Below are 26,422 nucleotides of genomic sequence, written 5' to 3'. Positions count from 1 at the left end.
TATGTGGATGTGCTATGTGAGTGGTGGCCCCTACATACTATGTAGGTGGTGCCATATGTGGATGTGCTATGTGAGTGGTGGTCCTTACATACTGTGTGTGTGGTGCCATATGTGGATGTGCTATGTGAGTGGTGGCCACTACATACTGTGTGGGTGGTGCCATATGTGGATGTGCTATGTGAGTGGTGGCCCCTACATACTATGTAGGTGGTGCCATATGTGGATGTGCTATGTGAGTGGTGGTCCTTACATACTGTGTGGGTGGTGCCATATGTGGATGTGCTATGTGAGTGGTGGCCACTACATACTGTGTGGGTGGTGCCATATGTGGATGTGCTATGTGAGTGGTGGCCCCTACATACTATGTAGGTGGTGCCATATGTGGATGTGCTATGTGAGTGGTGGTCCTTACATACTGTGTGGGTGGTGCCATATGTGGATGTGCTATGTGAGTGGTGGCCACTACATACTGTGTGGGTGGTGCCATATGTGGATGTGCTATGTGAGTGGTGGTCCTTACATACTATGTAGGTGGTGCCATATGTGGATGTGCTATGTGAGTGGTGGTCCTTACATACTGTGTGGGTGGTGCCATATGTGGATGTGCTATGTGAGTGGTGGCCACTACATACTGTGTGGGTGGTGCCATATGTGGATGTGCTATGTGAGTGGTGGTCCCCATATACTGTATGGGTGGTGCCATATGTGGATGTGCTATGTGAGTGGTGGTCCCTACATACTGTGTGGGTGGTGCCATATGTGGAGCTGCTATGTGAGTGGTGGCCCCTACATACTGTGTGGGTGGTGCCATATGTGGATGTGCTATGTGAGTGGTGGCCCCTACATACTGTGTGGGTGGTGCCATATGTGGATGTGCTATGTGAGTGGTGGTCCTTACATACTGTGTGGGTGGTGCCATATGTGGATGTGCTATGTGAGTGGTGGCCACTACATACTGTGTGGGTGGTGCCATATGTGGATGTGCTATGTGAGTGGTGGTCCCCATATACTGTATGGGTGGTGCCATATGTGGATGTGCTATGTGAGTGGTGGTCCCTACATACTGTGTGGGTGGTGCCATATGTGGAGCTGCTATGTGAGTGGTGGCCCCTACATACTGTGTGGGTGGTGCCATATGTGGATGTGCTATGTGAGTGGTGGTCCCCATATACTGTGTGGGTGGTGCCATATGTGGAGGTGCTATGTGAGTGGTGGTCCCTACATACTGTGTGGGTGGTGCCATATGTGGATGTGCTATGTGAGTGGTGGTCCCTACATTCTGTGTGGGTGGTGCCATATGTGGATGTGCTGTTATGATTGAGTCACCGTAGGAGGCAAAAACAGAAATGCTAGCTAAGTCCTGAAAACCAGAGAAGTTGGCAACTATCAGATTGCAGACCCCTGAACCTATCAACACAACTAGCAGAAGCCGTGGGGGTTCCTACGATGACCTAGACCCCTCGATCACAGCCGGAGAGATACATAGGCCTAAAGAAGAAAAGGGGAAATCTAACTGCCCCAGAGCAGACCTCAAAGCAATAGGCAGCCCCCCACATGTGACGGTGAAGCAAGATGAAAACACTTAAACAGACAGAAAGACAGGCTGAGCAAAGACGGGGCCCAAAAACTACCTAGATAGGAACGGATAGGAAGGCTGCTGTCTGCAATCTGCCAAAACCCTATCAGAGACAAAAGCCAACAAGCTGATATAAAAATGGCCCTGAAGCAACTAAGCTTCAAAAACTAAATCAGCACTCAGGTACTTTCAGAAGACAGAGCTAACGGAGCACTGCACACTCCAGCAGGGAGTGGCAGAATCCAAAAAGCAAGAAAAACAAAAACAAATCTTAGATGCAAAAGGCAAAACAGAAAACTTAGCTTTAGGAGAGCAGGAATCAGACTGGTGTCCAAGAGTCCACAGAGAAATCACCCGCAGGGCAGAAAGGGCGTAGGCTGCCTCAAATCCAGTCAGTGACTCCACTCAGCCAATCGTCTTCATTAGTCCCAGGTGCCTGATAATCAGGCTCACTACCTTCCTTCACTAGAATAGGGAGTTCACCAGGCCTCAGTGACGGAGGGGAAAATGAACTCACAACAATGTGCTATGTGAGTGGTGGTCCTTACATACTGTGTGGGTGGTGCCATATGTGGATGTGCTATGTGAGTGGTGGCCCCTACATACTGTGTGGGTGGTGCCATATGTGGATGTGCTATGTGAGTGGTGGTCCCTACATACTGTGTGGGTGGTGCCATATGTGGATGTGCTATGTGAGTGGTGGACCTTACATACTGTGTGGGTGGTGCCATATGTGGATGTGCTATGTGAGTGGTGGCCCCTACATACTGTGTGGGTGGTGCCATATGTGGATGTGCTATGTGAGTGATGGTCCCCATATACTGTGTGGGTATTGCCATATGTGGATGTGCAATGTGAGTGATGGTCCCCATATACTGTATGGGTGGTGCCATATGTGGATGTGCTATGTGAGTGATGGTCCCCATATACTGTATGGGTGGTGCCATATGTGGATGTGCTATGTGAGTGGTGGCCCCTACATACTCTGTGGGTGGTGCCATATGTGGATGTGCTATGTGAGTGATGGTCCCAATATACTGTATGGGTGGTGCCATATGTGGATGTGCTATGTGAGTGGTGGCCCCTACATACTGTGTGGTTGGTGCCATATGTGGATGTGCTATGTGAGTTATGGTCCCCATATACTGTGTGGGTGGTGCCATATGTGGATGTGCTATGTGAGTGGTGGCCCCTACATACTGTGTGGGTGGTGCCATATGTGGATGTGCTATGTGAGTTATGGTCCCCATATACTGTATGGGTGTTGCCATATGTGGATGTGCTATGTGAGTGGAGGCCCCTACATACTGTGTGGGTGGTGCCATATGTGGATGTGCTATGTGAGTGGTGGTCCCCATATACTGTGTGGGTGGTGCCATATGTGGATGTGCTATGTGAGTGGTGGTCCCCATATACTGTGTGGGTGGTGCCATATGTGGATGTGCTATGTGAGTGGTGGCCCCTACATACAGTGTGGGTGGTGCCATATGTGGATGTGCTATGTGAGTGGTGGTCCCCATATACTGTGTGGGTGGTGGCATATGTGGAGGTGCTATGTGAGTGGTGGCCCCTACATACTGTGTGGGTGGTGCCATATGTGGATGTGCTATGTGAGTGGTGGCCCCTACATAGTGTGTGGGTGGTGCCATATGTGGATGTGCTATGTGAGTTGTGGCCCCTACATACAGTGTGGGTGGTGCCATATGTGGAGGTGCTATGTGAGTGGTGGCCCCTACATACTGTGTGGGTGGTGCCATATGTGGAGGTGCTGTGTGAGTGGTGGTCCCCATATACTGTGTGGGTGGTACCATATGTAGATGTGCTATGTGAGTGGTGTCCCCTACATACTGTGTGGGTGGTGCCATATGTGGAGGTGCTATGTGAGTGGTGGTCCCCATTTACTGTGTGGGTGGTGCCATATGTGGATGTGCTATGTGAGTGGTGGCCCCTACATACTGTGTGGGTGGTGCCATATGTGGATGTGCTATGTGAGTTATGGTCCCCATATGCTGTGTGGGTGGTGCCATATGTGGATGTGCTATGTGAGTGGTGGCCCCTACATACTGTGTGGGTGGTGCCATATGTGGATGTGCTATGTGAGTTATGGTCCCCATATACTGTATGGGTGTTGCCATATGTGGATGTGCTATGTGAGTGGAGGCCCCTACATACTGTGTGGGTGGTGCCATATGTGGATGTGCTATGTGAGTGATGGTCCCCATATACTGTGTGGGTGGTGCCATATGTGGATGTGCTATGTGAGTGGTGGTCCCCATATACTGTGTGGGTGGTGCCATATGTGGATGTGCTATGTGAGTGGTGGTCCCCATATACTGTGTGGGTGGTGCCATATGTGGATGTGCTATGTGAGTGGTGGTCCCCATATACTGTGTGGGTGGTGCCATATGTGGATGTGCTATGTGAGTGGTGGTCCCCATATACTGTGTGGGTGGTGCCATATGTGGATGTGCTATGTGAGTGGTGGCCCCTACATACAGTGTGGGTGGTGCCATATGTGGAGGTGCTATGTGAGTGGTGGTCCCCATATACTGTGTGGGTGGTGCCATATGTGGATGTGCTATGTGAGTGGTGGTCCCCATATACTGTGTGGGTGGTGGCATATGTGGAGGTGCTATGTGAGTGGTGGCCCCTACATACTGTGTGGGTGGTGCCATATGTGGATGTGCTATGTGAGTGGTGGCCCCTACATACTGTGTGGGTGGTGCCATATGTGGATGTGCTATGTGAGTGGTGGCCCCTACATAGTGTGTGGGTGGTGCCATATGTGGATGTGCTATGTGAGTTGTGGCCCCTACATACAGTGTGGGTGGTGCCATATGTGGAGGTGCTATGTGAGTGGTGGCCCCTACATACTGTGTGGGTGGTGCCATATGTGGAGGTGCTGTGTGAGTGGTGGTCCCCATATACTGTGTGGGTGGTACCATATGTAGATGTGCTATGTGAGTGGTGGCCCCTACATACTGTGTGGGTGGTGCCATATGTGGATGTGCTATGTGAGTGGTGGTCCCCATTTACTGTGTGGGTGGTGCCATATGTGGAGGTGCTATGTGAGTGGTGGTCCCCATTTACTGTGTGGGTGGTGCCATATGTGGAGGTGCTATGTGAGTGGTGACCCCTACATACAGTGTTGGTGGTGCCATATGTGGATGTGCTATGTGAGTGGTGGCCCCTACATACTGTGTGGGTGGTGCCATATGTGGAGGTGCTATGTGAGTGGTGGCCTCTACATACTGTGTGGGTGGTGCCATATGTGGAGGTGCTATGTGAGTGGTGGTCTCCATATACTGCGTGGGTGGTGCCATATGTGTAAGTGCTATGTGAGTGGTGGTCCCCACATACTGTGAAACTCCCTTGTGATGGTTGATGAGGCTCCTCGTTCACTTCGGAGCGATTCTTTAGGACAGTCAGTCACCAGGTCCATTGTCACCGTCCCTCCCTCTTATCCCCACTTGTAATGTTGAAGTTGGAGCTGGAGGTGTGGTGTCGGACTGGTGCTGTGTGACCTGCCCTTAAATTGGGTGTCACTGATTCCTCCCGGGATATCTGATTCTCTAGTTTATGGGACTCTTCTAGTGCCAAGCTATGAAAGGATGTCCTGACACTAAGACGCTTGCAGTGAGACTGGGCTTCCTTTCCCCATGAGCAGGACGGCCGTGCTGTATGTCACAGAGACATTGTGGTGCTGCCACTTCCATTGTGATGCTAAGCACCCACCCGGCAGATGCTGCATCATAGCAGTTGTCACGTCATGGCAGACGCCGCCTCATTGAAGTCGTCGCGTCACAGCAGAAACCTCCTCATGGCAGACACGGCCCCATAACAGTTGTCTCCTTATGGCAAGTGTCACCTCGAGGTAGACCCTGCCTCATAGCAGTCATTTCCTCATGGCAGTCATCAACTCATGGTAGATGCCATTTCATTGCAGTCCTTGCCTTGCGGCAGACGCTGCCATATAGAAGACGCCACCTCATGGCAGTCGTTGTCTCATGGCAGACTACACCTCATGGCAGTCATCGCCTCACAGCAGACGTCACCCCATGCAGTCATAAACTCATGGCAGTCACCACATTGTGGCAAATGTCACCCCATGGTAGATGACACCCCATGGCAGTCATTGCCTTATGGCAGTTTGTCAGGAAATAGGATTGAATCCTTATTGTTCCAATTACACGTACAGATCTATCGGCGGCAGCTCCTTGGTTTTTGGAGACACGCTGCCCCCGCCCGCTAGGTTTATGCAGTGCACACACAAAGCCCCCTGTGCAGGCCAGCTCACAGACATTCCCCTCTGGGAGCTGCAGCGTCTTCCCCCTCCGTCTTTCTTCCTATTGGAATGGCTGCAGTCTCTCTGACTGTAGGTCATTCGATCCCACTTTTTTCCCCCTCCCTCAGGAATGTGGTGTGATCAGTAACCAGACATTTTTTAAAAGCACATGGTTGCTTCATTTATTTCAGATAGAATATTGTAACGCAGATTGGGCATACATGCAGAAAAGGTATATTTTTGGAATCTGCAATATCAAAGCTATTCACCACAGTGTTTTGCGATCTCCTCGCTCACCAGAAACTGAGAAACGGGTCTATGCTTCCCCATAATACCTAGAGATATGATGTTTGGTCTTAAATGTAAGCTAATTTCGTAAGAAAATATATAATACTTCCGTTGTCCCTCTACGAGCTTCCCCCCAAGAGTTATGGCCAATAGAAGGTTTTTCATAACTTTCCAAAGGGGGCGAATCCAGCCACACAGGAGGTCAGCACGGGGGAAGTCCCTAAGTTTTTGGGCTAGCTAAAAAAACAGGGACAGACATTTTGCAGGGTGTTCAGTACCTGGGGGAGGACAGCTATTTACCTTCCATGCTGTGGACTGACTCTTTGCCTTTGGGAACCCCTCCTCCACATGGCGTGCTATTGACTGATAAGTTCATCTTTTAATCCATTTTTATTTTGTAATTGTCTGTATATACTGTAACGTGTCTTATTTGTAACATCTTTTATATTTTTATAAACACTGCCTATATTTCTGGAGTAAATCTATAAAATTTACTAGTTTCGTTTTCCTTGCTCTATGAACGAACCGGCATGTCCTCCTTGCTAAAACTACACTACCGTGTGGGTTGGCGCCTGACCCGATATTGATTTTATTGTAGAACGAGGAACTGATGGCACTAAAGTGTTCTGGGGTATTTGGGAGATTCTGGCAGTGACGGAACGGAGGTTTATGTGTGTATTTCCTGCCTGAAACTGGGGATATACATACCGCCCTCACTGCAGAGTGGCCAATAGCCTGTACATTGCAAGGCAGCCTTTCTGGTGACTACTTATCCTAGGTGTAGTTCCCTGACTGACCTGAAGGTAAGGGGGCACCAGAGAGCTGCAAGTTCCAAACCAGAACTGGAAAGTGGGATATAATGAATCTCTGACGAACTGGGGGCAACTACACCCCGGTTCATGACATATTGGTGGCAGAGCGATGGGATAATAGAGTATTAGTGACCTGGTTTGTGCAATCATTCCTCTCACTAAAAACTTGCATGGTTCTTGCAAGGACCCCACGCCAAAAAGTTTTGGAAAACGAACTCTGTTTATTAGTGCTGAGACAATACGGTGTATATAGCGGTTACCTCTTCCCCTTCTTTTCATTTTTCTGTCCTTTTAATTGGAAATTATGGCTACGCTGGGAGATGCCTGGTATGGGCAGCAGTCCCAGGACACTCTTATTGCGCTTTGAACGTTGAAGCAGATTGACTCCACAGGCAAAACCAATGCCCAACTTCTCTGAAGCACTGTGCTGTGGTGACCTAGAAACCGGCCCAAGCGCAGGTGGTGCTGCTGCAGAGGTCCAAACGGTCACTGCCCACCGTACTCACAACCAGGGTAGTGTGGACCCCCACCTGCGGATGGCCTTGGAGCAACTCCACACCGACTATCGGCTGGAACATCTGAAGCTGATCCTGCAGTTCCAAGAGCGGGAAGAGCGGCAGGCCCAGGCCAAGCGGGAAGAGTGATAGGCCCAAGCCCAGCGAGAGGCCGTTGAAGCCCAAGCTTGTAAGGACCATTAACTGCAGATGGCCTGACTCGGGGCAGTACCATCTACCACGCGGAGCAGTGAGTCCAGCAGCGCCCAGTTCCCTAAACCCCGGCCAGACGGGGACTTTTACATTTTTCTGCTGGGATTTGAGAAAGCCAGCAGACATTACCAGCTACCTGGGGACTAATGGGCCCGATATCTAACCCCAGAACTCAAAGGAAAAGCTCTAGAGGCATTTTCTTCTCTCCTGCCAAACCAAGATGGAGACTATAAGGCCATCAAGCATTGCCCAATAAAGAAGTACCAGCTATCTCCTGAGGGTTACCGCAAAAAGTTCTGGAACCTCCAACGTGGCGCACATGACAGTTACAGCGATGTGGTGCATGGACTCAGGCCCCATTTTGACCAGTGGGTCCAAGGACTGTCAGCAACCACCTTTGAGCAGCTGAGGGTACCTGATGATAAAAGACCAGTTCCTACATCTTTGCCTAGCTGAGATGCGACAGTTCGTGATGGACCAGGAGCCAAAAGACACAGATAAAGCAACGCAGATCGACACCTACGAGGCCAACCATAAACCGGAGGTTCGGAAGCCAGTCACCACCAACTGGAAAGGGGGTAAGCCATCAACCAACCCCAGTGCCCCTGCCAGCTGACTCACCGGAGGCCCTGTCCCCTTTGCTAGCACAAGGCCTACATCAGACCCTCGCAAGTGTTATTCCTGCAATAGGACTGGACATCTCAGTGCCATTTGTCTGGAGTAGCAGAAGAACCCCCCAGCCAAGGCCTCAGGGCCTAATGCAGCAGTTATTTTTGTGGGTGGGGCAGTTGGGAGGGTCTGTGAAAATTTGCAGCATGTCACCGTGGGGAGCCCTGTCGCTACAGGCCTCAAGGACACCGGGGCTGAACGAACCCTCATCCGACCAGATCTGGCGGCCCCTGAAAAGATTATTCCGGGGAAAACCCTGACTGTCACCGGGATTGGGGGCATCCACTGTTCCTTGCCGATGGCCCATGTGTTTATAGATTGGGGTGCCAGGAGCAGGGTGAAGGAAATGGGGTTGTCCGAAAACTTGCCCACCCACGTTTTGTTGGGGACTGATTTGGGGAGGATGTTCATGTATTATATCTCTGACACCCCTCTGTAATATCCACACGTTATGAAGAATTCAAGGTATTAAACTTTAGATGTTTTATTCTTTGTCCTCCAGCACACAGCATAACACTTGCATTCCCATGCTACACAGAAGTGAAACTGAAACTTCCCTTCTCATCCCTCTTGTCTCCACCCCCCAAGTCCCATAAGTCTGGCTTGCTTAAAGAGACAGATCTAATTATTATACATTACATCATCCCCTTTTTTTTTTTTTCTATAAATAACCAATATTACTGATAAATGCAACAACATGAGAATGTCCAAAGAAATCATATGTCCGTTTTGTCTTATTTGTTCAATTCCAAAACCAGAGAAACAAACAAAAAAAACAAAACAAAACAAAACTGTAATTACACTTCTTCAATAAGCCTCGATGGAGCTCTTCTCTCTCGTGTAGGATAACGTCTGGGCTCATTGAGAGGGTTCATTATTGATGGACCAGTTACCTCTTGTTGGTCCTCTCCACCATCAGATACCAAATCTTCCACCAAAGAGAGTTCATTGTCATCATTCTGTGGTATGACTTTAAAATATGAAGAATTTCGCGTTATGGAGTGTCCATCTCGTTCAGCTGTGATCATGCTGCCTTTCCTTTTGGTAACATAATATTTTGCAGGACCATATACAGGTGAGGTCTTGTTGGTTGGTCTTTGACGTACCACCACGACATCCCCTCTTTCGATGGCACTTGACTGTGTCCTTCGCCTTCTGTCTGCATAACGTTTCATGGCTTGTTTGTTGGAGAAATCTGTGGATCTCACTGAGGAGTCACTCGGTCGGGGATGGCTGGTCACATCAGGGAGACGTATATGCAGGGTTCTGCTGAACATTAAATGAGCTGGAGCAGCATTAGTAGTGGAGTGTGGCGTATTGCGGTAATTACGCATGAATTTGTATAATGACTGTTTCAGTGGGATGTGCTCCAGACTCGCTGCCTTGATACGTTTCCCCAGAGTGCGCATAAAACGTTCCACAATTCCATTGGCTTGCGGCCAGCAAGGTGTGATTTTCCTGTGATTGAATCCCAAGTATTCAGAAAATTGTGTAAACACATGTCCATTGAATGGAGGTCCATTGTCTGTTTTGACCACTCTTGGAATACCATATGCCAAGAAAATGTCGTCCAGCTCTGGTATGACATTATTAGCAGATGTTGAAGAGATAAATGAAATGACAGGGTATCGAGAATATTCATCAATTGTTACGAGAATGTATTGGCCATTTGGCAATGGTCCATATATATCGACTGCCACTTCCTCCCAGACAGCAGTGGGTAATGGAGACATTTGTAATGGCTCTAAGGTTGATGATGGAGTGATTAATTGACAAGTAGAACAGCGTCTAATCTTTTCTTCCACCAAGTGATCCATATTTGGGAACAACACTTTTTCTCTGAGTAACTTCTTTGTGCCAACAATTCCTAAATGACCTTCATGTGCTATCTGTATGACTAAGTTACGCAAAGTCTTAGGTACGACTAGTTTGGTACCTCGAAGAATGAGGAGTTCTTCAGTGACTGATAATTCCTCACGTACGTTTGAGAATAGTTTTAAGATCAATCTCAGAATCAGGAAATTTTTCCTTTTGAATTTCATGCCACCTTCGATTTTGGATGATTTGTATTAGGGCACAGAGTGTCTTGTCTTTTGTTGTTTCATTTATAAATTGATCAAGAGAAAGTGCTTTTGGCACGGCATGATCTGTAACAAAACGTAGGTATTCTTCAATGGAGGAATGCACAGGTATATCATCATTAGTAGGATGTCTTGAAAGATAATCAGCCGGATTGCTGTATTTTCCAGGTTTGTGAACAATTTTATAGTTGTAGTCCTGTAGACGTAGGCCCCATCGTTCAATTCGTGCAGGCGTTTTAGCTCTGGGATTTCCAAAAATTGTAAGAAGCGCTTGATGATCTGTGACAATGGTGAAGGGAGCTCCATAGAGAAATAAGTGAAAGTGTTCACATCCCCAGACAGCTGCCAAGCTTTCTTTTTCAGGTTGAGAATATTTTCTTTCAGTGTTTGTTAAGCTCTTACTTGCATAAGAAATGATGTGAGGATTTTGATTGTTATCCTTGTATTGCGCTAGAATAGCACCCAGTCCCACGGGACTGGCGTCCACAATCAGTTCAGTTCGAAGAGCTGGATCAAAATAAGCCATAGTGGTTGTCGAGCAGAGTTCATTTTTAATTGTTTCAAAAGAGGCCTGACAGCCTTGAGACCATTGAAAAATACAACTTTGTTTTGTAAGTTCCCGTAGTGGATTGCTGATTGTTGAAAAATTTGGAATATATCTAGCACAGTAACTTGCCATTCCCAGGAAAGAACGCACTTCACTGGCATCCTGTGGAATTGAGGCTGTTCTGATAGCTTCCACTTTCTTGGGGTCTGGTTGTACTTCTTTTGCCGAGAAGATGTGACCATAGAATTCTAATGAACCCTTGTCAAACTCGCACTTCTCTTTGTTTAAAGTGAGTCCAGCAGAAAGCAGACATTCGAAGATAGCATATAGAGCACGATTATGCTCAGCTTGAGTTTTACCAAAAACCAATATGTCATCACTGTAATTAAAGGCATTTGGGATGTGTTGAATGACACTCCTTATTGCATCCTGAAAAATTTCTGCTGCTGAGCAGACTCCAAAAGTCAATCTTTTGTATCTTCTGAGACCACATGGGTGGAAAATGTGGTCAAGTATCGGGACTCTGGACTCAGTTCTAATTGATGATATCCCTTATTGAGGTCGAGCTTTGAGAAGACGGTGGCTCCATTTAATAAATGAATAATGTCATCAATCGTAGGTGAGATATGTCTTTCCCTCTGGATAGCGGTGTTGGGCAGGCGCATGTCAACACACAGTCTCACTTGATCAGGAGTCTTTGGTTTTGGAACTACCACAAGTGGAGAGACCCACGGAGTGGGACCAGTAACAGTTTCAATAACGTCCTCATCCATGAGCAATTGGAGTTCCTTTTCTACCTTCTGTCTCAGGTGAAATGGAATACGCCTGTGAGGCTGGGCTACTGGACGAACATTGTCATCCACATGAAGGTGTACTTGAGAGTCCTTTAGTTTTCCCAAACCACTAAATAGGGAGGGAAAGCTGTTCACCATAGTTTGTACATCCATATCCGCAGGGTCAGTTATGGTATGAATAACCTGGATGAGCCCTAGCTCCAAGGCAGTGTGATAGCTGAGAAGACAGCCTCCCGATCCTTGTAATGTGTGGAAAGTGGTTTTCTGCCTGTTTTCTTTATATCTAATTTCAGCATCAAATTGTCCCATTATAGCTAGAGGTGTTTTAGATCCATAAGGAAAGATTTTAGTCTGCACTTGTTGTAAGACTGGCCTCGTTTTCAATTGTTCATATGTAGTGCCATCTATGATATCCACTGAAGCTCCTGTATCTATTGTAAAGGTAATGTCAGTGTTGCAGATTGAGAGTGTAACACAGGGAGACTGTACTGAACCAGTGACAGAGGTAGTGAACACATAGTTCTCAGTCGCAGACATTTCTTCTGATTTATCACTTTTACATCTGCAGATTTTGTCATAGGCAGCGGAGGCTTGTAGTGCGCTGATTTGCAAACAGCTGCAAAATGATTCCCTTTTCCACATTTACTGCAGGTTTGTCCCATAGCTGGACATTTGTTCTGGTGGTGAGGGAAATCCTGTCCACATCTATAACATTTCTTCTGTTTCTGGGCTTGTTTGTCTGGTAAATTTTTCTGTTTGAGATTATGCACATGTAATTTATCCCCATTCTCCATTACGGTAGCCTGATGATCTGCTATTTCTATAGCACGGGCCATTTTGAGCCAATCATGTAGAGAGATATCCTGCTGCAGAGCCTTACGCCTTAGGTTATTAGACGAGCAGGTGACAATGATTTGAGTTAGGATTTCATCATCTACATCTGTAAAGGCACATCCATGTGCTAACTCTTTCAGCCGTGTGACATAAGTGTCTATGGACTCTTCTGGAAGCTGCTTGGCAATCCTGAATTTATATCTTTCATATCTGATGTTCTGTTTGGGGTTGAAGTAGCCGGTGAGAGCTTTAGTGCAGTTGCTGTATGTGTCTGTTTCTGCTGCAGGTAACGTACTGTATATGTCATAGGCTCCTGTGCCTGCACAATGCAGGAGCAAAGCTCTCTTTCTTTTCTCCTCCTTTATGTCCATGGCTTCTAGGAAATTCTCAAATCTGTTTAGCCATTTTCTCCAGTTATGGGAGAGATTAATGACATCAGTCATATCAAACTGTGGGAATGTGTGCAAGTAGTCAGCCATGATAGAGTCTCTCAGTGGTGCTGGCGTGTGAAGCGGTAAAATAGAGTCCGTACTCACAGCAGTAGGTGATTATATCCCATCCTCGTCGCCAGTTGTAATATCCACACGTTATGAAGAATTCAAGGTATTAAACTTTAGATATGTTTTATTCTTCGTCCTCCAGCACACAGCATAACAGTTGCATTCCCATGCTACCAGAAGTGAAACTGAAACTTCCCTTCTCATCCCTCTTGTCTCCACCCTCCAAGTCCCATAAGTCTGGCTTGCTTAAAGAGACAGATCTAATTATTATACAATACACCCTCCTCAACCTGACATTGAGAGTAATGCTGATGCTAATCATAATGATGTGAATATGCATGCGTTACCTGACAGTTATTTCCTTGATAATGATTATGTATCTGAATGTGCAGGAGTACTCAGCCACGTCACGCTGCATGGTGAGATGGCTGAGGAACCCCTAACAGGAGCAAGTGACAGTGCTAAGGGAAATGGGGAGAGGCACGGGAACCATGAGGAAGGTGATGCCGTGCAACTGACCAGTGCCACAGAGGAAGGTAACTGCCCCATATATAGAACTGCTCCTGAAGTAATGGGGGTGGATGGGGGGCGCTGGAGAGCTGCAAGTTCCAAACCAGAACTGGAAAGTGGGATATAATAAATCCCTGACGAACTGGAGGCAACCACATACCCCGGTTCATGACACAGGTGCTGCCTCGTAGTAGTTATTGCCTCGTGGCAGATGTCACATCTTGGCAGACGAAACCTCATTGCAGTCATTGTTTTGTGGTAGATGTCACCTCGTGGTAGATAATCACTTGTGTCTCTCAGTTCCTGCCATCATAAGGACTATAACAAACTCCAATGTCCTATTCATCTTATGGGTATTCCTTATTGTTTTTTTCTTGTAGAGCGGCCATGGAAATGGTGGAGTCCGAAGTTTTCGATTTAGAGAGTCGTCTAGAGAAGGTCAGTCTTGAATTTGGGGTGCCTCATAGGTGGGGACAAGGGGGTTTTATGATTAGTGCTGGCTACTGGTTGGTGGATAAGACATGTAACCAGCAGGTTATGCGCTGATACCAAACCTCGTAATAATTTGGCCTGTTTTGGGAATCATCAGAACAGACTGGAACCCCCTGACAAAACATCTGTAGCATGAGCAGATATGGCACCATCTATGCTCTGGATTCAGGATCTCACATTCATTTCTCTATTCACAGTTGGTTAAGCTCTGCGCTCACACAATGGATGGCGGACGGCAGTACTGCTCTTCTAATCGACAGTTTGTCTGTGCTCTGCGGGAATTATCTTTCCACTCACAAGAAGACTCCATGTTGGAAGTAAGTGCCAACTCCTGGATTGGATCACTGTACGAGTGATATACAGATGTACACATCATGTATAGAGTTGAGCGAACCTTTCAAGGTTCGGTTTGGTTTGGAACAGCGAACGTCCTGATGTTGGCCGAATGGTTCGACGAACATACCCGAACCCCATTGACTTCAATGTGAGGCAAAACCAATTACATAGACAACACCTTCTTGGGGGGCCAAAAATATGCCAAAACAGCTAAAATTATGGGTAGACACCAGGAAAAGTGGCATCAATTGACCCATCAATTGAGCTATAAATAAATAATGAAAAAAATTGATGTGGGGTTCCCTCTATTTTTGATAACCAGCCAGACAAAAGTGACAGCTGCAGGTTGCAACTTTCAGCTATCAGCATTAGCAAGGCTGGTTCTCAAGAATAGAGAATAGAGGTTCTCAAGAATAGAGTCTTTTTAATTATTTAGATAAATAATTTAAGAAAATGTCATGGGGTCCCTCTCCATTTTTGACCACCAGCCAAGCTAAAGCCGACAGCTGGGGGCTGGTATTCCTAGAATGGTAAGGGGCCATGATTTTTGGTGCCCCAGCCTAAAAATAGCAGCCCACAGCCACCCAGAAAAGGCACATCTATTAGATGTATCAATTGTGGCGCTTTACCCAGCTATTCCCACTTGCCCTGTGGTGGTGGCAAATGGGGTTCATATTTGTGGGGTTGATGTTACCTTTGTATTGTCTAGTGACATCAAGCCCACGGCTTGGTAATGGAGACGCCCATCCATTACTAATCCTATAGTTATATTGCAAATAAACACACAGCCAGAATAAAGTCCTTTAACCCCTTCACCCCCAAGGGTGGTTTGCACGTTCATGACCAGGCCAATTTTTACAATTCTGACCACTGTCCCTTTATGAGGTTATAACTCTGGAACGCTTCAACGGATCTAGGCGATTCTGAGATTGTTTTCTCGTGACATATTGTACTTCACTTTAGTGGTAAAAAATTTTCGCTATAACTTGCGTTTATTTATGAAAAAAACAGAAATATGGCAAAAATTTTGAAAATTTTGCAATTTTCAAACTTTGAATTTGTATGCCCTTAAAACAGAGAAATATGTGACACAAAATAGTTACTAAATAACATTTCCCACATGTCTACTTTACATCAGCACAATTTGGGAAACAACATTTTTTTTTGTTAGGAAGTTATAAGGGTTAAAATTTGACAAGCGATTTCTAATTTTTACAACAAAACTTACAAAACCTTTTTTTTAGGGACCACCTCACATTTGAAGTCACTTTGAGGGGTCTATATGGCAGAAAATACCCAAAAGTGACACCATTCTAAAAACTGCACCCCTGAAGCTACTCAAAACTACATTCAAGAAGATTATTAACCCTTCAGGTGCTTCACAGGAGCAGAAGCAACGTGGAAGGAAAAAATGAACATTTAACTTTTTAGTCACAAAAATAATATTTTAGCAACAATTTTTTTATTTTCCCAAGGGTAACAGGAGAAATTGGACCCCAAAAGTTGTTGTCAAATTTGTCCTGAGTACGCTGATACCCAATATGTGGGGGGAACCACTGTTTGGGCACAAGGCAGGGCTCAGAAGGGAAGGAGCCCCGTTTGACTTTTTCAACCTAAAATTGGCTGGAATTGAGATCGGACGCCATGTCACGGTTGACGAGCGTCTGATGTGCCTAAACAGTGGAAACCCCCCACAAGTGACCCCATTTTGGAAACTAGACCCCCTAAGGAACTTATCTAGATGTGTGGTGAGCACTTTGAACCCCCAAGTGTTTCACTAAAGATTATAATGCCCAGGCGTGAAAATATAAAATCCTGTTTTGTTCCCACATAAATGATCATTTAGTCCCCAATTTTTAATTTTCCCAAGAGTAACAGGAGAAATTGGACCCCAAAAGTTGTTGTCCAATTTGTCCTGAGTACACTGATACCTCATATGTGGGAGAAAACTACTGTTTGGGCACACGTCAGGGCTCGAAAGGGAAGTAATGACGTTTTGGAAAGCAGACTTTGATGGTATGGTCTGCGGGCGTCATGTTCCATTTGCAGAGCCCTTGATGTTCCTAAACAGTAGAAACCCTCCTTAAGTGACCCCATTTTGGAAACTAGACCCCCCAAGGAACTTATCTAGATGTGTGGTGAGCACTTTGAACCCCCAAGTGTTTTACTAAAGATTATAATGCCCAGGCGTGAAAATATAAAATCCTGTTTTGTTCCCACATAAATACATAGTAACATAGTTATTAAGGTTGAAGGGAGACTTTAAGTCCATCTAGTTCACCCCATATCCTATCCTAACTTGCCCTAACATGTTGATCCAGAGGAAGGCAAAAAAAACCCATGTGGCAAACAGTAAGCTCCACATTGGGGAATTCCTTCCCGACTCCACATACGGCAATCAGACTAGCTCCCTGGATCAACGCAATATTAAGGAGACTAGTGTATATACCCTGTAATATTATACTTTCCAAGAAAGGCATCCAGTCCCTTCTTACATGTTAGTAGGGAATCACTCATTACAACATCATATGGCAGAGAGTTCCATAGTCTCACTGCTCTTACAGTAAAGAATCCGCGTCTGTGAGTATGCTTAAACCTTCTTTCCTCCAGAGGTAGAGGATGCCCCCTTGTCCCCGTCACAGGTCTAAGAGTAAAAAGATCATTAGAAAGGTCTTTGTACTGTCCCCGCATATATTTATACATTGTAATAAGATCACCCCTAAGCCTTCGATTCTCCAAACTAAATAACCCCAAGTGTAATAACCTGTCTTGGTATTGTAGACCCCCCAGTTCCCTAATAACCTTGGTCGCTCTTCTCTGCACCCGCTCCAGTTCAGCTATGTCTTTCTTATACACCGGAGACCAGAACTGTACACAGTATTCTAAGTGTGGTCGCACTAGTGACTTATATAGAGGTAAAATTATGTTCTCCTCATGAGCATCTATGCCTCTTTTAATGCATCCCATTATTTTATTTGCCTTTGCAGCAGCTGCCTGACACTGGCCACTAAATGTGAGTTTGTCGTCCACCCATACACCCAGGTCTTTTTCAGTGACTGTTTTGCCCAGTGTTTTACAATTAAGCACATAATTATACATCTTGTTCGTTCTACCCAAGTGCATGACCTTACATTTATCCCCATTAAAGCTCATTTGCCATTTATCAGCCCAAGCTTCTAGTTTACATAAATCCTCCTGTAATATAAAATTGTCCTCCTCTGTATTGATTACCCTGCAGAGTTTAGTGTCATCTGCAAATATTGAAATTCTACTCTCTATGCCCCCTACAAGGTCATTAATAAATATGTTAAAAAGAAGCGGGCCCAAAACTGACCCCTGTGGTACCCCACTGCTAACCGTGACCCAGTCTGAGTGTGCTCCATTAATAACCACCCTTTGTTTCCTATCCCTGAGCCAGCTCTTAACCCACCTACACATATTTTCCCCTATCCCCATTGTTCTCATTTTATGTATCAACCTTTTGTGTGGCACCGTATCAAAAGCTTTTGAAAAGTCCATGTACACCACGTCCACTGCATTCCCTTGGTCCAGTCCGGAACTTACCTCTTCATAAAAGCTTATCAGATTAGTCTGACAGGAACGGTCCCTTGTAAACCCATGTTGATATTGGGTCATGAGGTTATTCTTCTCCAGATACTCCAGTATAGTATCTTTTAGAAAACCCTCCAGGATTTTACCCACAGTTGAGGTTAAACTTACTGGCCTATAATTTCCAAGTTCAGTTTTTGTCCCCTTTTTGAATATTGGCACCACATTTGCTATATGCCAGTCCTGTGGTACAGACCCTGTTATTATGGAATCTTTAAAGATTAAAAATAATGGTCTATCTATGACTGTGCTTAATTCCTGCAGTACTCGGGGGTGTATCCCATCCGGGCCCGGGGATTTGTCAATTTTAGTGATTTTTAGACGCCGCCGTACTTCCTGCTGGGTTAAGCAGGTGACATTTAACAGAGAATTTTTATCCCTGATCATGTTATCCATCATGGGATTTTCTTGTGTAAACACTGTTGAAAAAAAGTCATTTAGCATATTGGCTTTTTCCTCATCCTCATCCACCATTTCACCCAGACTATTTTTAAGGGGGCCAACACTATCATTTTTTAGTTTCTTACTATTTATGTAGTTAAAGAATATTTTGGGATTATTTTTACTTTCTCTGGCAATGAGTCTCTCTGTCTCAATCTTTGCTGCCTTGATTTGCTTCTTACAGAATTGATGTAATCTTCTGTAGTTAATGCCTCATCACTACCTACTTGCTGTAATTCTCTGCTTTCTTTCTGTCCCTTATTGCGCCCCTTACAGCTCTATTTAGCCATAGTGGTTTCTTCCTATTTCTCGCAGGTTTATTCCCATACGGTATATATTGTGCACAGGTCCTATTCAGGAGGATAATAAACGTCTCCCATTGTCTTTGTGTATTTTTATGTCTCAGGATATCGTCCCAGTTATTGCACCAAGATCATCTCTCATCCGTTGGAAATTTGCCTTCCTGAAGTTTAGTGTCCTTGTAACCCCTCTACTACACTTCTTATTAAAGGATACATGAAAACTTATTAATTTGTGATCACTATCCCCCCAGTGACCCCCAACCCTTATATCTGATCTGCGGTCTGGCCTGTTGGTTACTATTAGGTCTAGCAGTGCCCCCCCTCTTGTTGGGTCCTGAACCAGTGGTGAAAGGTAATTGTCTCTTATAGTGGTCAGACACCTATCACCTTTGCTGAACTGCAGGTTTCAGTTCCCCAATGTATTTCAGGGTAGTTGAAGTCCCCCATAATAATGACTTCTCCTTGAGTCGCTGCTTCATCTATTTGCTTTATGAGGATATTCTCTGTAGCTTCCATTATTTTTGGAGATTTATAACAAACACCTATCAGTAATTTATTATTTTCCCCCCTCCCCTTATCTCCCCCCACAGGGACTCTACATTCTCATTAGATTCATATATATTATCACGAAGGATGGGTTTTAAGGATGATTTTACATATAAACACACGCCTCCCCCTCGCTTATTTGTACGGTCATTTCTGAACAGACTATAGCCCTGTAAATTATCCCCCGGTCACGGCTCTCGTCCGGCCATGTCTCAGATATCCCCACCATGTCATAATTATGTTCCAACAACATTAACTCCAATTCCTCCATCTTGTTGGCGAGGCTTCCGGCATTAGTATACATGCACTTTATGTATCTCTCTGTACCTCTATTCTTAAATTATTAACTGTTCTAACCCCACCCCCCATGCCACCCCCACCCCCAATGTCATTATTTGTGCCCAGGTCTCTATCTGCACTGTCTTCCCATCCTATAAAAGGAATACCCTCCCCCCCCCGTCCCTAGGTTAAACACTCCTCCAACCTTCTAGCCATTTTCTCCCCCAGCACAGCTGCTCCCTCCCCATTGAGGTGCAGCCCGTCCCTAGCGTAGAACCTGTAGCCAACTGAGAAGTCGGCCCAGTTCTGCAGGAACCCAAACCCCTCCTTCCTACACCAATTCCTGAGCCACTTATTAACCTCCCTAATCTCCCGTTGCCTCTCTGGCGTGGCACGTGGTACAGGAAGTATTTCCGAAAATACCACCTTGGAGGTCCTTGCTTTAAGCTTACAGCCTAATTCCCTGAAATCATCTTTAAGGACCTTCCACCTACCTCTAACTTTGTCATTTGTGCCAATGTGCACCATGACCGCTGGATCCTCACCAGCCCCTCCCAGTAATCTGTCAACCCGCTCAGCGATGTGTCGGACTCGAGCGCCTGGTAGGCAGCACACCGTTCGACGATCCCTGTCTTTGTGACAGATTGCCCTATCTGTTCCTCTAATAATTGAGTCTCCCACTACCAGAACCGGTCTGGCCTGCCCTGCAAATGATCATTTAGTCCCCAATTTTTAATTTTCCCAAGAGTAACAGGAGAAATTGGACCCCAAAAGTTGTTGTCCAATTTGTCCTGAGTACCCGGATACCCCACATGTGGGAGAAAACTACTGTTTGGGCACACGTCAGGGCTCGAAAGGGAAGTAATGACGTTTTGGAAAGCAGACTTTGATGGAATGGTCTGCGGGCGTCATGTTCCATTTGCAGAGCCCTTGATGTTCCTAAACAGTAGAAACCCCCCATAAGTGACCCCATTTTGGAAACTAGACCCCCTAAGGAACTTATCTAGATGTGTGGTGAGCACTTTGAACCCCCAAGTGTTTCACTAAAGATTATTATGCCCAGGCGTGAAAATATAAAATCCTGTTTTGTTTCCACATAAATGATCATTTAGTCCCCAATTTTTAATTTTCCCAAGAGTAACAGGAGAAATTGGACCCCAAAAGTCGTTGTCCAATTTGTCCTGGGTACTCTGGTACCCCACATGTGGGAAAAAACTGTTTAGGCACACGTTGGGGCTCGAAAGGGAAGTAGTGTTGTTTTGGAATGCAGACTTTGATGGTCTGCTGGCGTCATGTTCCATTTGCAGAGTCCCTGATGTGCCTAAACAGGAAAACCCCCCACATATGACATCATTTTGGATACTAGACCCCCAATGAACAAATCTAGATGTGCCCCCAACTAATCCAATGTAAATTAGTAGTGCATGGAGGTGTGGTACAATTTGAAGCAATCCTTCATGCACAGGCCAGGTTTTTCGGGGCAGGTGTCGCACTGGTAAATGGTGTCCCTGCGTATTCCTTTTTTGTAACACACTCGACACCTTTTTTGCGGCTTACCTTTTCTTGGGGTTGGCGGGACCACCCCCGGAAAATGCTGACCTGGGACAATACGAGCACCTTCAGTTCCTGAAGTACTGGGGCCCGCTCCTTCCTGAGCGCCAAACATCATGGCCTTAACCACTACCTCCTGGAAATGAAGGTACGCCGTATCGCTGGGGCATGCACATTGTGACAGCAGGAATGCGTTGAGCATTGCCATTTGGACGATGTGCACGGCCAGCTTTTTGTACCACGCCTTGGCCTTCCTCAATGCATTGTACGGTTGGAGGAGTTGATCGGAGAGATCAACTCCCCCCATTTTTTTGTTGTACCCCACTACACATGTCGGTTTGAGGACCTGGGTAGAGGTACCCCGTAGAGTGCAGAGGGTACTGCCATCACCGTGTATGGTGGTCAAGAGATGGACATCTCTCTTGTCCTTGTACTTGACCACCAGCAGGTGGTCGCTACATTGGGCTCTGCTCTCACCTTTTTGGAGCATCTGCCCAAGTAGCGTCTTCGGGAGGCCTCTCTGATTTTTGCGGACAGTACCGCAGGCTGCGGTACGTCGCTCAGAGAGGGATTTGTAGAGTGGGATGCTGGTATAAAAGTTATCAGTGTAGAGGTGATAACCTTTATCCAGCAGTGGGTGCACCAAATCCCACACAATTTTCCCACTCACTCCCAGGAAAGGAGGACACTCAGGGGGTTCAATCCGGGTGTCCTTCCCTTGGTAAACTCTAAACTTGTGGGTGTACCCTGAGGTACTCTCACACAGCTTATAGAGTTTGATTCCGTACCTGGCCCTCTTACTGGGCAGGTATTGACGGAATCGCAGCCTTCCCTTGAAGTGAACCAAGGACTCATCCACGCAGATGTCCCTTTGGGGCACGTACACTTCAGCAAACTTTTTGTTGAAGTGTTCGATGACCGGCCGAACTTTGAACAGACGGTCAAAGTTGGGGTCATCTTGTGCGGGACACTCTGCATTATCAGTATAATGCAGAAACTTGTGGATGGCCTCAAAACGCGTCCGGGCCATGACCATTCGGAACACTGGAGTGTTGTATAAAATATCAACACTCCAATAATGCCAAATTTCCGGCTTCTTCAGTATCCCCATATGGAGGACCAGGCCCCAAAACTGCGTCATTTCAACTGCGTCTACAGGAGACCAGTTTGAAAATGTTGAACGCGGGTTTTGCTCCAAAAATTGACGAGCGTACAAATTAGTTTGCTCCACCATGAGGTTAACAAAATCCTCAGAGAAAAAGACTTTGAAAAAGTCAATTTCTGTGAGGCCGGTGGTGTCAAACTTGATTCCTGATTCTGCCACAAAATCAGGAATCAGTGGCTCGTAATTTTCGGGGGGCGAGGTCCATACGGGGAGCACTGGGTCAGCTGCCGGCATGGTGGGCGCTGCCTCATCTTCTGTCCTGGAGCGTCTGCGTGGCGGTTCCGCAGGACCCGAGGAGGAAGATGAGGAGGGGGAAGAGGAAGAAGAAGAGGATGAAGAATCCGAAAAATAAAGAAAAGTCGGATCGTCATCCAAATCGCTATCAGTTTCGGAGGCAAGTAAAGCATATGCCTCCTCCACTGAATAGCGCTGTTGGGATGAATTTGATGACATTTTTGGGTAAATATGGTGCTTGGGTGTACACTTTATTGAAAACTGTATGTGTACGTGAGGGGGGGGGAGTGATTGGTGTAAACTTTCTGTAAAGAAAAAGCTGTGGAAAAAAGTCTAAAACAGCAGGCCCTAGCTGATAAGTGTCACTTATCAAAACTAGGCTGCTGGATGTGCGCACGGGGTGGCGCAAGGGGGGGGGGTGGAAAAAAAAAAAAAAAGGAAAACGGCAAACTCTGATAAGTGAACTGTGTCACTTATCCAAGTTTCGCAGCTGCGGGATGTGTGTACGGAGGGGCTAAGGAAAAAAAAGCGAGCTCAAGTGTTGATCGGTGAACTGCGTCACCAATCAACGCTCGGCGGCTGCGCACGGAGGTGGCGCAAAAGTGGGGTGGAGGGGGGTAAAAGTAGGGGGAAGGGGGATGGGGGGATTGGGGTGGATGAAGAGAGATTGGGCAGGGATCAACAGTTAGGGTTGTAGTTAGGTGGCACAAAGGGGGGTGAAAAAAATGAAAAGCGGCAGGCACAAGCTTGGATAAGTGACGTGTGTCACTTATCCAACTTTTGCGGCTGCGGGATGTGTGTACAGAAGTGGCGCAAAGGGGGCTAAGGAAAAAAAGCGAGCTCAAGTGTTGATCGGTGAACTGCGTCACCAATCAACGCTCGGCAGCTGCGCACGGAGGTGGCGCAAAAGTGGGGTGGAGGGGGGTAAAAATAGGGGGAAGGGGGATGGGGGGATTAGGGTGGATGAAGAGAGATTGGGCAGGGATCAACAGTTAGGGTTGTAGTTAGGTGGCACAAAGGGGGGTGAAAAAAATGAAAAACGGCAGGCACAAGCTTGGATAAGTGACGTGTGTCACTTATCCAACTTTTGCGGCTGCGGAATGTGTGAACGGAAGTGGCGCAAAGGGGGCTAAAGAAAAAAAAGCGAGCGCGAGTGTTGATCGGTGAACTGCGTCACCGATCAACGCTCGCCGGCTGCGCACGGAGGTGGCGCAAAAGTGGGGTGGAGGGGGGTAAAAGGGGGGTGAAGGGGGGTAAGAGGGGGGATGGGGGGATGAAGATAGATTGGGGGGGTGAAGATAGATTGGGCAGGGGATCAGGGATCAATTAACACTTACAATTGTAGTTTTCTTTCTTCTTCTTTCTTCTGCAGGGATTGTGATGCTACAAGCTGTGGCACCACAATACCCAGCACAGGAGCTCTTGCTGCGTCCGACCTCTCTGCAGGAATCCTCAGCTAGAGTGAGGACCCCTGCAGACAGGTCAGACAGGTCAGAGGCAGGTCAGGGGGCAGGTCACAGAGCGGTCACATCGCTGCTGTGACCTGTCATTGGTGGGATCGAATGATTACATCGATCCCACCAATCCCTGATCTGCCTGGTGACCATGGCAACTGCCTAGAATCGGAGCTCACAGCTCCGATTACTAGGCAGGTCATGCCCAGGTCACCAGCAGGGCACAGAGTGGTCACATGGTGACCGTAGCTGTGCCCTGTGGTTGGCGCGATCGCCGATCTAATCGATCGCGCCAGCCAACTCCTGCAGGCCCTGCTGGGCCTGCATCAGGCTCCAGCACGATCGGTGCTAATATAGCACCGATCCTGGCCGGTACTGGCAGGGCACAGTGGCGATATAGCACCGCTGTGCACTGCGATTGGCGCGATCGATCAGATCGGCGATCTCGCCAATCCGGGTGCTTTTTGCCGGTGCCTGGCGTTGCCAGGCACCGGCTCTAGGATCGAGTACATCGGTACTCGATCCCAGCCTAGGACATCATTGTTTCAGCCAAGCTGATTGGCTGAAACAATGAGAAACGCTGCGATTGGCTGTTCAGAATTGAACAGCCAATCACAGCGCTCTGGATGCCGGGGGGGCGGGATCGCAGCCCGGGATGCCGACGCCATCTTTTCTAAGGTGAGATGGCGTCGGAATTTTAATGCGATCATTAAAGGGACCGACGTACTATCCCGTCCACGGTCATACGGGCCCGGGTACCGTGGACGGGATAGTACGTCGGATGTCAGGAAGGGGTTAATTGACAGACTCCTTTAATGAATCTAAATTAAATCTTACATCATCGCCCAATCCACTGAGGCCATGGTCTCCTGTAATAAAACAAAAATAAAAAAACAACCAAGTCCCACACCTGTCCGACTTTCTGTCCCATGCTGTAATCCATTTCTGGGGATAAACAGTTTTCAACCTGAACGGTGCCAAGATGCGACCGTCCAGGCTGCGAACCACTGAGGAATGAGCCGCCTCAGTGACTAGCGGGTATCTCACCGAGGTCACCACAGATCAGGCGCCCGGCTGGGAACGCAGCCTCAGTGACCGGTGGTAACCGTGATGATCTTACCGCTAGTCACTGAAGCTGCACTGGCAACAGTTCATTCTCCAGTGGTTCTCAGCCTGGGCGGTTGCATCTTGGCATCCTCCAGGGTGAAAACTGTTTATCCTTAGACATTGAGTACGGCATGGGACAGAACGACGGACAGGTGAGGGATGTGGTTGATTTTTATTTATGTTTTATAACACGAGACCATGGCTTCAGTGGAATGGGCGACGACGTGAGTATGGTTTAATTTAGAATCATCATTTAGAAGTCCGTGTCATTCTTTCAATGAAAGGACTTTATTCTGGCTGTGTTTTTTATTCACTATGACTTTGGGGTTTGTAATGGAAGGCCATCTTATAGACTCCTCTCCATTACTAACCCCTGGGCTTGCTGTCACCTGAGAAGGCAAAGGTGACATCAACACCCCCAACTATCATCCACTTGCCACCGCACCAGGGCAAGCGGGAAGAGTGAGGCTAAGTGCCAGATTTGGCACATCTTATGGATGCACCATTTTCTGGGGCAGCTGAGAGCTGATGTTTTTAGTCTCGGAGTGGCCAATATCCATGGCCCTTTTCTAGACTATTAATATCAGTCTGCAGCTGTCTGTCTAGCATAAATTTTTTGCACGGTGCCCATTTTAATAACCAGGAAATGCTAACTATACAGCTGTTAGCTAATATTAATAACCTGAGAACCATTATGAATATTGTCAAGGACAGTAAAATCCACACCGAAGATAGCTTTAGTTCACAGCTGTCATGATCCAGGCCGGGTGTTGAGTCCTGTCTGCCCCTTTCCCAGACTGCTCGTGTCAAGGGTTAACTTTCTCTGGCCTCGATTTGGGTTCAGGTCTGCTATTTCTTCCTGCTGCGTCCTGCAGGCCATGTCAGTTATATTTTCTGCCTACTGCGTGTGTATCTGACACTGGTAGTACCCTGATTTGTCCTGCTGCGCTTTCTGACCTTGCCCGTGTCTGTTCCTCCCTCTCTGCCCATCCCGTCTTAGTGTTTCCTGATTGCTTTTGGATTTCCCGGTGTTTGACTCCGCTTTGACTCTGACTTGACGTTGCCTCTGGTCCCTGGTACTTCTGGAATTGACCCTTTTGCTCTCCACTGACTCTGTGCTTGTTTTTTCCCTTTGTACTGCGTGTCCGTCTAGGTTTTGACTCGGCTTGTTTGACTATTCTGCTGCCACCTGGTGGTAGTTTCGCTGCAGCTCTTCTCTTGCTGATTTGTTACCATCCTTCCACTCCATTGCCACCTAGTGGAGGTTGCAGTTATCTGCACAGCTGCAGCGTGACAACATCCT

General features: G+C 46.9%; 1 protein-coding gene across 1 annotated transcript in view; it reads left to right on the top strand.

Moving 5' to 3' along the window:
* The window catches only part of ACAP1 (ArfGAP with coiled-coil, ankyrin repeat and PH domains 1), a 316,878-nt gene that overhangs the window by 35,267 nt on the left and 255,189 nt on the right, over window positions 1-26,422 (top strand). Inside the window, exons 2-3 of the mRNA XM_073564058.1 lie at window positions 13,984-14,041; window positions 14,293-14,412. Of these exons, the coding sequence (XP_073420159.1) occupies window positions 13,984-14,041; window positions 14,293-14,412 (178 nt within the window). The remainder of the gene's footprint in view (window positions 1-13,983; window positions 14,042-14,292; window positions 14,413-26,422) is intronic.

The sequence above is a fragment of the Dendrobates tinctorius genome, unplaced genomic scaffold (genome assembly GCF_039654945.1).
Source record: "Dendrobates tinctorius isolate UK_male_01 unplaced genomic scaffold, ASM3965494v1 ptg000424l, whole genome shotgun sequence".
In the NCBI taxonomy this organism is placed as follows: Eukaryota; Metazoa; Chordata; class Amphibia; order Anura; family Dendrobatidae; genus Dendrobates; species Dendrobates tinctorius.
This window is presented reverse-complemented; position numbering and strand designations above follow the sequence as displayed.